The sequence below is a fragment of the Scylla paramamosain genome, chromosome 18 (genome assembly GCF_035594125.1).
Source record: "Scylla paramamosain isolate STU-SP2022 chromosome 18, ASM3559412v1, whole genome shotgun sequence".
Classification (NCBI taxonomy): Eukaryota; Metazoa; Arthropoda; class Malacostraca; order Decapoda; family Portunidae; genus Scylla; species Scylla paramamosain.
Genome location: NC_087168.1, coordinates 7,494,650 through 7,510,225, shown reverse-complemented (window position 1 = coordinate 7,510,225; position 15,576 = coordinate 7,494,650). Strand labels below are relative to the sequence as shown.

At 41.7% G+C, this 15,576-nt stretch overlaps 1 protein-coding gene across 8 annotated transcripts in view; it reads right to left on the bottom strand.

The window, feature by feature from the left end:
- The window catches only part of LOC135109068 (NFU1 iron-sulfur cluster scaffold homolog, mitochondrial-like), a 118,550-nt gene that overhangs the window by 67,648 nt on the left and 35,326 nt on the right, over positions 1-15,576 (bottom strand). For 7 of the 8 annotated variants that reach the window (XR_010272568.1, XR_010272567.1, XR_010272569.1 and 4 more), the window contains exon 3: positions 9,667-9,798. The exons of the other annotated variant lie outside the window; for it this stretch is intronic. Coding sequence is in view for 4 of the 7 variants with exons in the window: in XM_064020101.1 (XP_063876171.1) it covers positions 9,667-9,798 (132 nt within the window). In the remaining 3 variants the exon portion in view is untranslated. The remainder of the gene's footprint in view (positions 1-9,666; positions 9,799-15,576) is intronic. 8 annotated transcript variants of the gene reach the window in all.

Genomic DNA, 15,576 nt, shown 5'->3' with positions numbered 1-15,576 from the left:
GCACAAGACACACTGATGTTTTTGCACAATAATAATATTGAAAATCACATAAAACACTGTAGACTATCTGGGAAGAAGACAACACCGTGCTGGCAAAAGGGAGCCAGGACACAGAAGACACATCATCATATATGGTAACAGACATGCAATGATGCAGAATGCGCATCCTCATGTTGAAACAGTTAACAACCCTGTGATCAATCGTCCAATCTTTCCCTGCCGAGCTGAAAGAAGAACCCAGGGATGGTGAAAGAAGGGGAGAAGAGGTATCATCAGGTGGAAGAGAAGCTGAGACTGGAAATGGGACATGTGAAACCACTTCTGAGACTGAGGGGCCAGCCTCTTAAAGAGGTGAAGAAGACCTCCGGCAACAAGAGGGCATGCATGAGCAGAGGTGAAGGGAGTGGGATCATTTGTTCTGGTGAGAAAAGGAAGGACAAAAGACCTGGCTTAAAGTCTCCAAGAGTACAGGTACTGTCACCACATGAGCAGAAGGAAGCCTCGCATACTTGGAAAACATAGTGTCAGAGGAGGGGGATGCTGGAAGCAAGACCCAAGCAGCAGGAGAGACAGGGTGAGACTCCTGAAGGGAAGCAGGTGAGGAGGCAGCAGTAACAATGGTATGGGGTGGAGGAGGGGGGAAACTGGACACCACAAGACCTGGGGTAGTAGTCTGTCAGTGGCAACTGAGTGTTGGGGAAGCCAATGGTGCTCCATGACGAGCATCCAAGAATCTCAGAAAGGGTTGAGAGAGATGCCTGGTAGACATGCTGCCTGAAGGGGAAACACCAAAAGACTGAAATAAAAAACAGAAGAAACGTAAAAGAAAAATTTACTCGTCAAAATGAAATACATCAACATGACATAAACTGGTGGGTCACGTGTGGGAAGAAGTACCAGTAAAGTCCTGTGCGTGTGCTCTGGGATCATTGCCCTCATCCTTTTGCGACCATAGGTGGAAAGTGGCATCACTCCCTACTGGTAGAGATCAGCCAGTGGGACAAGACATTGCTGTGAGAGTGGCATCACTCTCTTCCTCTTGATTAGACAATGAAACTGAGCTTCACTATAAGTGGCATCGCTCTGATCTTCAGACCTCAGAGCAGCATTATCACAGCTAAGGCAACACCCCAGTGAGGTCAAGGGTCATGAATGTGGCGGAAAACGCTGTCCCAGGATTGAAACTGTGCTGCTGTAGAAACAGCAAACAGCAAAAGGCAAAACAGATGTAAACATCATCAAGCACAGAGGAGGTGCTGAGAAAACCATGGGGAAGACACACTTACCACAGTGGCACTACAAGCCTGACAACAGCATGTTCAACATACCAGAGGAGACGATTTCTTGGCAGTAGGGGAAAGTGTGACCAGAGGGGAGGTGGGCCAGGATCCAGAGTCCACAAGGGGGCAAACCCGATCAGAGATCCGACCAAGGATCTGAGCATGGGTCCGGGTCCTCCAAAAAGCCTGATGCAGCCTACATCTTGAGTTACATGCCCAGGCAACTACAGCAGGATCGGAAATGGTAAAAACCGAAACAGGGAGGTGCCTGATACACAGAACACTTGAAAACGCAGAAAACCTCGAAGAAAGTGCACCGACACTGTACAAATCATTCCCCACAGTGGCACCCGTGCAGCAACACCCAAGGGTAGCACCTGCAAGATGAGCCAACAGAAGGAGCGAACAGAATGGCAGTAAGTAGATATCTGACGGTGAGTGGTACGTGTCCTATCCTCCTTACCTTCCTAGGCCACACTCCTTTTTCGGATTAGTCAGTAGTTAGACAGGTGTTTAGGGGTGGGGTTGAATGAGACAGTTGCTCTGTTTTTTGCTTTTTTCTATAACTTCTTTTTTGGCTAGTGTTTGTTGTGGATAGCTGCCCACCTGTGTGCAGATGTTGCAATTTGCCGGATCCAGACTTCTATCTCAAATACATTGATGCAAGTCCTGTGCATAAAGCACTGGCATCCATGAAGTGGCCACCAAAAACAAAGATTACCATATTTGCTGGTGCATTAGGCACATTTTTTTCATGAGAAAAAAAAAGTATCCAATAATTACCAAGCATCTAATGTGGCCATAGAACAGATGCCTAGGCCTGTAAACCTATGCCTATAAGTCTGGAATTGAAGTAGTAGTATACTAAGCACAAATATTGTTACTAATATTATTACTACTCATAAAATCTCTCTCTCTCTCTCTCTCTCTCTCTCTCTCTCTCTCTCTCTCTCTCTCTCTCTCTCTCTCTCTCTCTCTCTCTCTCTCTCTCTCTCTCTCTCTTTCCCTCCCTTCCCTTCCCTCCCTCCATCCTAGGGTTTACATCCATCCCTCCATCCATAGGTTTACAGGCCTAGGCCTGTAAACCTATGCCTATAAGTCTGGAATTGAAGTAGTAGTATACTAAGCACAAATATTGTTACTAATATTATTACTACTAATAAAATCTCTCTCTCTCTCTCTCTCTCTCTCTCTCTCTCTCTCTCTCTCTCTCTCTCTCTCTCTCTCTCTCTCTCTCTCTCTCTCCCTCCCTTCCCTTCCCTCCCTCCATCCATGCCCCCTCCCCTCTCTCTCTCTCTCTCTCTCTCTCTCTCTCTCTCTCTCTCTCTCTCTCTCTCTCTCTCTCTCTCGCCCTTCCCTCCCTCCCCTCTCCCCTTCCTTCCCTCCCCTTTCCCCTTCCCTCCCTTCCCTTTCCTCTCCCTTGACCCTTACCTCTGACAGATAAGGGAGAGGAGAGGTGACAGGGAGGGATGTTAGAGACAAGATGAAAAAGGAAGGGAAAGGAAAGGAAAATGGGAAGAACATAACCAGGTAAGGAGAGTACATGAGGCAAGGAAATAGATGAAGGATGAAGGAGGTGAATGGGAGGATGGGGAGAAAGCAGAAAGAATAAATATAAGCAGCAAGGGTGAGGAGTGAGTGAAGAATTAGAGGGGGAGAGAGGAAGTACTGAGAAATAAATATTTTCTTTTCCTGTCCTCCACTCCTTTTTATTTTTCCTCTATCCATTTCCTTTCCATTTATGCTCCTTCCATTCATTTTCATTCTCAGGATTCAACTTAGCAATCCTCAGGATTGTTCTCTCTCTCTCTCTCTCTCTCTCTCTCTCTCTCTCTCTCTCTCTCTCTCTCTCTCTCTCTCTCTCTCTCTCTCTCTCTCTCTCGCTCACTCTCACACTGTGTTTATATACCAAAAGAAAGCCTTTGATAAAGAGCTGCACAGGAAATTACTGAGGAAGCTGAATCATGACAGTGGGCTAAGGGATGACCTGCTGAGATGGATGGAAAATTTCTTGACTAATAGAGAGATGAGAACAGTGGTAAAAGATCAGGAATCATCATATAGGAAAGACACAAATGGAGTATCCCAGTGTTCAATACTTGCACCAATGGTGTTTGCAGTTTATATAAATGATAAGACTGTGTGAATAGCTACATGAACCTTTTTGTGGATGATGCCAAGTTGCTGAAAAAAGTTGAGAATGCAGAGAGGTGTGGAGTGTTACAAGAAGATCTGAACAAGATATCAGAGTGGAGTCATAGATGAGAAATGGAATTTAATCTAAAGAAATGTAAAGTAATAGAATTTCGAAAGTGTGAGGAGAGTAAAAGGAAATTATGTGTTGAATGGTGAAACACTGAATGGAGCAGAAGAGGAAAAGGATCTAGGTGTTACAGTGACTGGGAATTTTACCCCATAGAAACACATTAGCAAAATTACAGGAGAAAGCTATAACTTGTTGAGAAGAGTAAAGCTGGCTTTTGCACATATGGATGAAAAGATGATCAGGAAGATGATTATATCACTGATTAGACCTAGACTGGAATATGCAGTGGTAGTGTGGTTGTCCTACAAGAAAATGATATAAGGAAGTTGAAGAGAATTCAGGGAGCAGCAACAAGGATGGTACCAAGTATCAGGGGCTTGACATATGAAGGGAAATTGGAAAGGTTACATCTACCAATGCTGGAAAAAAGGAGAGAAAGGGGAGACTTGATTGCAATATATAAAAGCATATGAGGGAGTGGAGAAGGTGGACTGGAATGACTTGATGGTTTGGGATAAACTTCATACTAGAGGACATGGAAAAAGGCTGAAGAGTGTAGAAGAGATATCAAAATGTATAGTTTCCCGTATAGAATATTGATGTGTGAAACAGTCTGGATGAGAAGATAATAAATACAAAAAGTGTACATGGATTCAAAACTTAAGTTGGATATTAAGAGATATGGAGATGGGACAGCATAAGCATAGCTCTTTTCCCATAAAGCATAACTAGGTGAATACAACTAGGTAGGTAAATACACAGAGAGAGAGAGAGAGAGAGAGAGAGAGAGAGAGAGAGAGAGAGAGAGAGAGAGAGAGAGAGAGAGAGAGAGAGAGAGAGAGAGAGAGAGAGAGAGAGAGAGAGAGAGAGAGAGAGAGAGAGAGAGAGAGAGAGAGAGAGAGAATGGAAGGAAGGAGGATGGGTGGGATGGATGGGGGGGAGGCAGAGAGAGAGAGAGAGAGAGAGAGAGAGAGAGAGAGAGAGAGAGAGAGAGAGAGAGAGAGAGAGAGAGAGAGAGAGAGAGAGAGAGAGAGAGAGAGAGAGAGAGAGAGAGAGAGAGAGAGAGAGAGAGAGAGAGAGAGAGAGAGAGAGAGATGCACGCACACACGCATGCATGCACTCACACACACACACACACAGTTTTAGATGTGATGGTAGCATTGCATAGATGTGAGAACAAAACATACACTCTTATAGGGATTTCTGTGAAACTTTTGCTGTTGCCTTAGACATATCAAAAGCTTTTCACAGAGTGTGGCACAAAACTTTGATTTCCAAACTACCCTCCTATGGCTTCTATCCTTCTCCTCCAGGAGGAATCTTGAGGTTCCTCTCTGACTGTTATTGCTGCTGAGGTAGACCGTCACTGTTCTCCTGAGTGCATTAACAGTGGTGTTCCTCAGGGTTCTGTCCTGTCACTCACTCTCTTCCCATTATTCATCAATGATTTTCTAAACCAAACTTTTTGTTCTATCCACTCCTATGCTGATGATACCACCCTCCACTTTTCCACATTTTTTTGTAGATGTCCAACCCTTCAGGAAGTAAACAAATTATGCATGGAAGCCACAGAATGTCTGACTTCTGATCTCTCTAGTTTCTGATTGAGGCAGAGCAAATTTGGTAACATTCAATGCCTCAAAAACTCAATTCCTCCACCTATCAACTCAACACAACCTTCCAGACAATTATCCCCTCTTCTTCAGTGACACTCAACTTTTCCCCTCTTCTACACTGAACATCCTCAGTCTGTCCTTTACTTATAATCTACACCGGAAACTTCACATCTCATCTCTAGGTAAAGGAGCTTCTACGAACTTAGGCATTCTGTGTTGTCTCTGCCAGTTTTCCTCACCCCAGCTGCTAACTCTGTACAGGGACCTTATCTGTCCATATATGGAATATGCTTCACATGAAACTCCCCATACATACACAGCCTGGCTGCACAAGATGCTCCTTTTGCTATTTTAGAGAAAGTGGAACCAAAAGTCTTATCAACTCTTCTCCTCTGACTGTCTACATCCTCTCTCTCATTGCCCCAATGTTGCAACTCTTGCTATCTTCTACTGGTATTTTCACACTAACTGCTCCTCTGATCTTGCTAACTGCATGCTTTCCCACCTTCTGCAGCCTGGCTGCACAAGATTTTTTTCTCTCATCCCTATTCTGTCCACCTCTAATGCAAGAGTTAACCAGTATTTTCAATAATTCATTCCTTTCTCTGGTACACTTTGGAGCTCCCAGCTTGCTTCTGTATTTCCTCATTCCTATGACTTGAATGCTTTCAAGAGGGATGTTTCAAGACACTTACAGCCAGATCATCAATCTACCTCTTTCCCTTTCCTCAGAGTCTTCTAGGGAAGACTTCCTGTCAAGGTATTAGCAGATGCTCTCCTCTGTTTCTCCATGCAAGAGGGTGTTCATTATTATGTTGTTACTCAAAGCAAATCACACAAACTTTGAAAACTAGAGAATTCAGACATTTTACAATATGGAAATTATGAAAAATAATCTGTTATTAATATTTATATGAACAATAAGGGGTATGGTGATATACACTAGGTTTAGCAAAAAATACTAGATAAGTCCTTCTGTTGGCAGCCATGAAGACATTTTCAAATGAAGCTCACCAACCTCCAGTTTCACAGAAGCCTCATCAGTATGAAGCAGTATATTCACTTTACCTAGATAGAGTTGGCCATGAACATGAGTAAGGAAGAGCTGCAGTACATTGCTCCCTAGCTATAAGATTGGGACATGATCTAGGAAACACAATAGTAAAGCAAATCCATCATAATGGGGTTGGTGGGAGAAGTGTTCTTACCAGCCACCACTACCCTGGGATTTTCAGGCCATCATTTCAAAATAAACATATATGCAGGACAAATTTATATTCTAAAAATGAAATAGAAAGTCATTAAATAACAGATGTGCAAAAAGAAACTAAAAAAAAACCCTATAATTAACATCTGAGCTGAAGGATGATGAGGACCCCAGCCCATTTCTGTGGCTGGTGGGGGAGGGAGGGTAGGAGACCCAGGGCTGGCTGGTGACAGCCTTGCCATGGACAAATGTGAATCACTTTGTGCTTCTTTAACACACTGGATAGTAATACTTTCTGCAAGATATGATTTTTCATATGATGCCTAGAAAATTTTATCTGATCCTATAACTAATTACCAATACAAAAATATGGAAAAACTATATAATTAAGCATGAAATAAGTGAAGAGGTTTGTGAAGAGCCAGTGCTGGACCGTTCTTCATGAAGGAGCACCATTAGTTAGTTTTTCTGCTGCTCAACCTCTTTGTGCGCTGCTCGAGGGGCCTCCTTGTGACTCATAATAAACGAAGAGTGGTTTCCAGACAGGAAGGGGAAAAGGTTATTTGATAATCTGGCTGTTATCCTCTGTTTTTTTTTTATTATTCTATATGACATCTCTATGGGGAATGGCATTAAGTGGGCTTTTCTTTTTATTAAAAATTTCTGCTGCCCTTAGCCAGTGGCCCTCTTACATAAAAAAAAAAAATAATGAAATAAAAAAAATAAATAAATAAAATAAATAAATAAAAAATAATTTTTTTCTAACAAATTTATGATGAAAGACAATATTTTTTTTCAAACAAAATATCCTTCTAAAATAAAGGTGTGTCTCATGCAGAGGTGCGTCTAATACACCAGCAAATACGGTAATACTGATTTGGGCATATGGACAGAAGAATGAGAACCACTGTGAAACGTGTTCCCGAAAGGTAAAATTTTGTCATTGCATAACCTAAAGAAGAGACGAAAGGAGGGTCTTAAACAACAAACTGCATTTGAGTAGCTGGCCACAACAAGGGGCCAAGTGCCAAAAGTAAACAAACGAGTAAATTGCATTTAAAGGTAAGCACACTACGTGCATCGGTCATTTGCTATCACTTCACATTACCTGTCTAGTGTGTCCTATACAGAGTACAGTGGAACCTCGGTTACTGAATGCCTCCCTTTTAGAATAATTTGGTTTTTGAAGAAAATTCTGAACTCATTATTGCTTTGCTTGTGTAACCACAGTTCTAGAACAAAGTTTCAAATATTAAGACATACCAAAAGCTGCCATTTATTAATAATTCAGTTTCTATAAATATCTACTTCATTTCTATATATTAGGAGGAGACAAAGTGTGAGACAGTAATTCAATCTTTGGAAATGTGATCCTGTTGAAAAGCCTCGATGTAAACAAAGTTTTCAGTGCTCAGGAGTAATCCCAAATACTGTGGCTCTCTTGATGACCCCCAACACCACCACTACTGTACAACTGCATTTTACCTGTAGCTTTTCCCAGCACCAAGATGTCTAAGTATTATGATCACCTTCATTTTGGAAATAAGAGGGTTGCTCCTCTGTGTGTCCCTCTGTAAGGCTTCCCTCACTGGATCAGTCTAAACACTATCTTCTGATGAGTTCTGTTACTAAGTTCATTCATTACATCCTTTCTGGATAAATGATTTGTGAGCTGGAGATGTTGTGAAGCACTCTTCTTGGCTATGGGAGTGTATGTCATAAGCCGCTAAGACAGTGAAGACTGGTGTCTAGGACCGGATTAATCAACTTTACATTGATTCCTATGGAGGAAATAGTTTTGGCTTTCGAACATTTAGGATTTCGAACGGCATTCAGGAATGAATTAAGTTTGAGAACCAAGGTTCCACTGTATATGCAATTGTGTTAGATTTCTTTATAGACTACATTTTCTTTGCTTTTACATGATAAATTTCAGATTTTGTTATGTTGAGTAATTAAAGAGTTATAAAATGAGGAATAATACAATGTGTTAAGCAGGAAACATTTTCAGATTTTGAAACTTTCACATGCCCCAGTAAACATTAAAAAAAAAGAGAGAAAGAAAAGAAAAGAAAAAAGACATGCAGCATCTCTTAATCATTAAAAGTAGACTCAGATTCCTAAGTAAAACACTCCATGAGAATAACTTTCATGCTTCCTGCTGGCTCAGTTGCACTGTCTTGGCACCACTCTCTGTAAGTGGAGGGATAGATAATGCTGCCAGACATATTATAATATTTATTTCCTCTCTCTCTCTCTCTCTCTCTATAAACCATCTCAGTGAGACAGTTTATAGTGATGATCTGTTGTTTTTTATTCTCAACATTTTTACCTTCTACTCTTTAAAAATTTGCAAGTGATTTGCCTTCCCTTTTCAAGATCACATAAGAGAGAGAGAGAGAGAGAGAGAGAGAGAGAGAGAGAGAGAGAGAGAGAGAGAGAGAGAGAGAGAGAGAGAGAAAGCACTATCACCATGGTAATGTGCCATTGTGATAGTACATTCTCTCTCTCTCTCTCTCTCTCTCTCTCTCTCTCTCTCTCTCTCTCTCTCTCTCTCTCTCTCTCTCTCTCTCTCTCTTTTAGCAATAGTTACGTAGTAACTGAGCCTTAATAACATAGCTTCCTATAATAACTTGACACAAAACATAAGGATATTGGCATTAGCAATGCCATACAACAATTTGGGCTGGCTGGTGTGGTATGTGTTGATGAGATAAAAAACTTATGTGCACGTGTTGATGAGATAGAAAAAACTTATGTGCACCCTGCAATGAAGCTTTTATTGTCATTTATGGAGACTTTCATGTATGTAACACTAATTTTTTTTAGTAACAATAGTGTACACAACAGCTGTCTCTTCAAACATTTGATATTTACTGAGAGATAGTGAAAGAGATAGTTATAGCATGGTTGATGAGGTATACACTATGATGATTAATGGACGTTAGCTGCATGCACGATAGAGATATGATCACATCAATGTTATTTCTAAGATGTAGGGGAAATTATGGAAAAGAATACATTATTAACTCCATTTCACAGTGGGTAGTACTTGGCCCCTTGCTGCACACAGCTACTCACATAATGATGTAACTTGGAAAGCTACCATTATGACCTACACTAACCCGTGCAAACATGATATCTATCTTTTAAAATGAAGGTAACTAAAAAGCTGCACATGTACTTACTAGTAGGATACAATAGAAGAGCAAAAATCCAATTCACTTAAAACATAAGTCATATCACAAATGTATTTAACTATCACAGTTGTCATGATGGTAAAGATATAATACTAACCTTTGTAAGAGTGATAAATTCAGTTGTCAAGAATACTCCTCGAACTCCTTCAATCCGGAATAGCAACTTAGCTAAAGGAGATTTCTGAGCTGAGCTTAGACTAGGAAAGTCAGCTGTCCCAGTTTCAAGTATCTGAAGAGAGAATACAGAGCTATAAGGGAATAAAGTAAATTTACTCTTGAATTATCATTCTTATCAAGCTCTTCTGATCTTGTTAACTGCATGCCTCCCCTGCTCCTGGGGCCTTGCTATGCAAGAATTCCTATCTTCTCTTACCCCTATTCTATCTACCTCTCTAATGCATGCATTAACCAGTATTTTCAATCATTAACCTCTTTTTCTGGTAAACTTTGGAACTCCCTGCCTGTTTTTGTATTTTCTTCTTCCTATGACTTGAACTCTTTCAAGAAAGAGGTTTCATGATATTTATCCTCCAATTTACGATAATTCTTTTTGACTTGGCTTTGAGGATACACTAAAAAGGGCAATTTTCTTTTTCTTTAATTTTTTATTCCCCTTAGCTAATGCCCCCTCACATGTATGTACACGTATGTATGTATGTATGTATATATATATATATATATATATATATATATATATATATATATATATATATATATATATATATATATATATATATATGTACCTTGGATTACATTCTTAGTTCCATGATCCAGGGCACAACCCGATTTGGGAGCAAGTCGGATATTCATTTCCCACTGAAATCAATGGGAAATTAATAAACCCATTCCAGGGAAAAATTTTTGAATTTCCTCTAAAATCAATTACATTGCAACCAAATGGATATAGAATGGTAGTAATATGAGGTATTTGAATCATAAAGGTCATAAAGTAATGTCAAAGTTATGACACATACACTTTCTCTACCTCTCTCTTTGTGATTAGACTCTGACGACTCCTGGCTCAAGAGTGATCCTAAGCCACCTATAGCATCAAGATCAAGACCACTTTCATATTTTATAAATGGATGGAAACCTGGGTGGTAATCTTCACTTCTGAGCTAGGGCACAGTGTATGAATGTGAATGAAAAGAATTAGAGATGATCTGAAACCTGCAGTAAAGTGTGTGCCAGATGTGTGACATAGTAGATAATGACATGATGGAGTATGTGGTGCTGGAGTGTGAGGGGTATGAGAAAGACAGGATAGAGATGATGCAAATGATTCAGACTGAGTTAGGGCATAATAGGAATGAGAGAGAAGACAGGAAGGAAATGGAAGGTGGTGCTGCTGACAGACAGACAGACAGAATGAGAGACAAACAAATAGATGGACGAACAGACAGAGACTGAGAATGACAGACAGACAGACAGACAGACAGACAGACAGAGAGAGAGAGAGAGAGAGAGAGAGAGAGAGAGAGAGAGAGAGAGAGAGAGAGAGAGAGAGAGAGAGAGAGAGAGAGACAGACAGACAGACAGACAGACAGACAGACAGACAGACAGACAGACAGACAGACAGACAGACAGACAGACAGACAGAGAGAGAGAGAGAGAGAGAGAGAGAGAGAGAGAGAGAGAGAGAGAGAGAGAGAGAGAGAGAGAGAGAGAGAGAGAGAGAGAGAGAGAGAGAGAGAGAGAGAGAGAGAGAGAGAGAGAGAGAGAGAGAGAGAGAGAGAGAGAGAGAGAGAGAGAGAGAGAGAGAGAGAGAGAGAGAGAGAGAGAGAGAGAGAGAGAGACAGACAGACAGACAGACAGACAGACAGACAGACAGACAGACAGACAGACAGACAGACAGAGAGAGAGAGAGAGAGAGAGAGAGAGAGAGAGAGAGAGAGAGAGAGAGAGAGAGAGAGAGAGAGAGAGAGAGAGAGAGAGAGAGAGAGAGAGAGACAGACAGACAGACAGACAGACAGACAGACAGACAGACAGACAGACAGACAGACAGACAGACAGACACACAGACAGACAGACAGACACACACACAGACAGACAATTATTATTATTATTACTATTATTATTATCAAAGACACACACATACACAGAGAGAGAGAGAGAGAGAGAGAGAGAGAGAGAGAGAGAGAGAGAGAGAGAGAGAGAGAGAGAGAGAGAGAGAGAGAGAGAGAGAGAGAGAGAGAGAGAGAGAGAGAGAGAGAGAGAGAGAGAGAGATCTGAGAGTTACAAGGAAGAGTACTCCAGAAGGCCTTATGACCCATACAGGGGAGTACTTAAAGAGACTCAAATTAGAAACACATGTCTAGGCAAGATCGAGTCTACAACCTAGGCAGCACCTTGTCGAGTCGGGTCTTGAACTGCTCTACAGAGTCACTAATGACGACATCTGAGAGAAGCACATTCCAACGACTGCAGATTTTGTACAAAAAGAAGTTCCCACAAAGATCTCTGTTGTAATGCTTCAGTTCAAGTTTGTAGCCATTGTTACGAGTACACCCCTCACTCAGCTGGAACAAGCACCTGAAGTCCACGTTGTCGAAACCTTGAAGTATCTTAAATACCTCTATGAGCTGACCACGAAGCCTTCTGGTCTCCAGTGAGAAGAGGTTCAACTCCTTCAGGCGATCTGTATAAGACATGTGTCTAAGTTCTGGAATCAGTTTGGTCGTCCTGGCCTGTACTCTCTCCAGTCTTGTGATGTCTTTACGGTAAGAAGGACTCCAAAACTTAACTGCGTACTCCAAATGTGAATGGACGAGAATTGTACAGTGATAATACTATTTTTTTGTTCCTATATCCAAACTGTCTCTTTATGTAGCCTAAAAGTTTCTGAGCCTTCTTCTCTACAGCTATACACTGCTTCAAGAACTTGAGGTCACTGGTAATAACTACACCCAAGTCTTTCTCCGAGTCAGTGCTCTCCAGAGTCTTTCCCTTAAGAAAGTACTCAGTTTGGGGGTTGCGGTACCCAATGTGCATGACCTTGCACTTGGCTACATTAAAATTAATGACATCTGCCATTTGTCTGACCACTCTCCCAGCTTTTGGAGATCAAGCTGAAGTTGTTCTACTTTCTCCAGAGTCTAAACGTCTGATCCTAGCTTTGTGTCATCAACGAACTTAGAGATTCTAGAGACAATTCCTTCATCTATATCATTAATGTATATGATGAATAGGAGATCAAGCTGAAGTTGTTCTACTTTCTCCAGAGTCTAAACGTCTGATCCTAGCTTTGTGTCATCAACGAACTTAGAGATTCTAGAGATAATTCCTTCATCTATATCATTAATGTATATGATGAATAGCAGTGGACCAAGAACAGATCCCTGAGGAACTCCACTTGTAACCGGAGTCCACCCAGAAGCCTGAGAGTTGATCACCACCCTCTGTCTTCTCTCCCTTAACCAGTTCTCTATCCAACGACTTATTTCCTCCTGAATACCTAAGGCACAGACTTTCAACATTATTCGCTTGAAGGGTACCTTATCAAAGGCTTTCTGAAAATCCATGTAGACTATGTCTACTGCCTTACACCTGTCATGCTCAGTGAACACCTCGTGAAAGAACTCGAGCAAGTTCGTGAGACATGAATGATGCCGCTGAAAGCCATGTTGAGAGTTTTTAAGTAAGTTGTTACCCTCTAGATGACCAGCTAGTTTATCTAGAATTATACTCTCCAGTTTTCCTACCACTGACGTCAGACTGACTGGTTGGTAGTTTCCGGGTTTGCTAGTATTGCCCTTCTTAAAAAGAGGGGCAACATTAGCTTCCCTCCAGTCTTGGGGAACGACACCTGTTTCAAGAGATTTGTTAAAGATAGTCATGAGATGAGGAGAGATTTCGTCTCAGACTTCCTTCAATACTCTCGGCAGAAATCCATCAGTTCCCGGAGCTTTGTAGCTATCTAGATTGTCTATTTTCTTAGAAACCTCTTCTAATATGCATTTAATAGAGTTTATACTACCACCCTGATGGACTACACCTGGCTCTGGGTCGTAATGATCGTTTTCTACAGTAAAAACTGACAAAAAGTATCTGTTCAACAGGGTTGCATTTTCCTCATCAGAGGAACACAGAGACCTGTTGTCGCTCTCCAGAGGGCCAATCCTCCTGAAGATTGGTTTTCGACTATTAACATAACTGAAGAACTCCTTGGGATTCTTCTTACAGAGCTGCACTATCCTTAACTCCTCATTGCATTTAGCTGAATGAATCCTACTTTTTATACTTCTTTTAAGCTGGTTATACTCTCCAAAGTTACCAGGACTGGCATGCCAGCCAAGGAAGATTCTCTGGTTTCCCAGTCAACATTACTGTTGAAATCTCCCACAAGAATGCATACTCTGTCCTGCAAGAGATCTCCAATCTCTTGGTACAATTGCCTCTCCCCTTCAATCAACTGATGGGGAGGTTTGTACACAAGTAGCACCCTATAGACTACCTGACCTATATAAAGATCTACTCCTAGCACCTCGTAGTTGTGGCATGTGAAGGAACTGCACACTTTAAGAGACTCCTTTATGTACAACATGACTCCACCACCTTCCCTGTCCGGTCTATCCCGATGGTACATGAGGTATCCCGGAACATGGAACTCGCCTTCAAAATCTCTTCCCGAAGTGTGTACCCATGACTCAGTAATAGCTACTATATCAGGTTTCTCTAACGTCAGGACCGCAATAAATTCCTGAAACTTATTTCTTATAGAACAAGCATTGAGGAGTAGGGCATTTAGGGAACCCAATGAAGTCGGGATCCCTAAAGGCAGTGTCACACTAGCACTTTTTCCGTCAACTTTTTCCGTTGTTTTTCTGAAAATCATTGATATCTTGGCTGCAGCCTGTCACACACAAACGGTGTTTTGTCTGAAACTTTCTGTCGGCACAGACCAAGGGGTGTAAACAAACATGGAGTCCACGCTGCAGCAAAGATACGCTGCTCTGAAACTAATACTGTGTATTGTGAGACAGCATTGGAGAAAACAGGTGACTGTGTTGTAAGCTACTCTTTTCAGGCCTTTCTTCATATAAGATTCATCCTTGTGGTCCCAGAGGCACTTATGGCTCCTTATGCTTTGCTCAAGGAACTCCTCTGAAAGGCGTGTCCAGCTTGGATGTGGTTTTCCTTCCATGACGAAGCGTAGAGGTGGTAATAACGCTCTGTGAGACGGGTTGAACCCACGTGGAAAGTCTTGGTCTTGGTATTGGAAATGTAAACAAAGGCAGAAATATGCAGGTGGAAACAATCCTGATCGTCTGACAAATTCATGCAATAAGTTCATGCGGAACGATGAAAAATTGACGGAAATCGCATTAATCGACGGAAAAAGTGCTAGTGCGACACCGCCTTAACTTGACCCATTTCCCGAAACCTGGGAATTAGAGTCTTGCACTCTTGACGCACTGGCCTACTGCTGAGTTCATTCTTCTGCTGTAACTCATGCTGCTGCTTCTTATACTTGCCAGAACCGAGTCCAGCTTCCTGGCAGCCCCTCTTCAACAGAGTTACCAACCTGGCTTTACCTTCTTCATTTAGATGAACACCATCTTTCTTGAAGAGGTCAGGCCTATCGAAGAACTCATTGTAGGGGTCCACAAAAGTTACATCTTTTCTGCACAAGTACTTGAGGGAGTCATTGATGGCAGTGTCCCTGCTATAGGCATCACCCTGCCACCAAAGTCTGGGGATAATCCCCATGACGACTCTACAATGTGCCTTGAATGCTGCATCATCTACTGCACCCATGACATCAAGGATAATAGGAGTGGTATTCCACTTTGCTTGTATAAGTCACTGCCACTAGCAATAATAATTGCTACACCAGACTTATCAGTAGTAGACTTTTTCACCTCTCTCCATATATCCTTGTTTCCATTCCCAGGAAGAGATGTTACTCGAACTCCTCTCATTCTTGACTTGTTCAAGTGTGAGCAGATGCCTTTCACCTGGGAATCTCCAAAAAGATTCCCATGGACTCCATGCCTGGGAGTGGGAA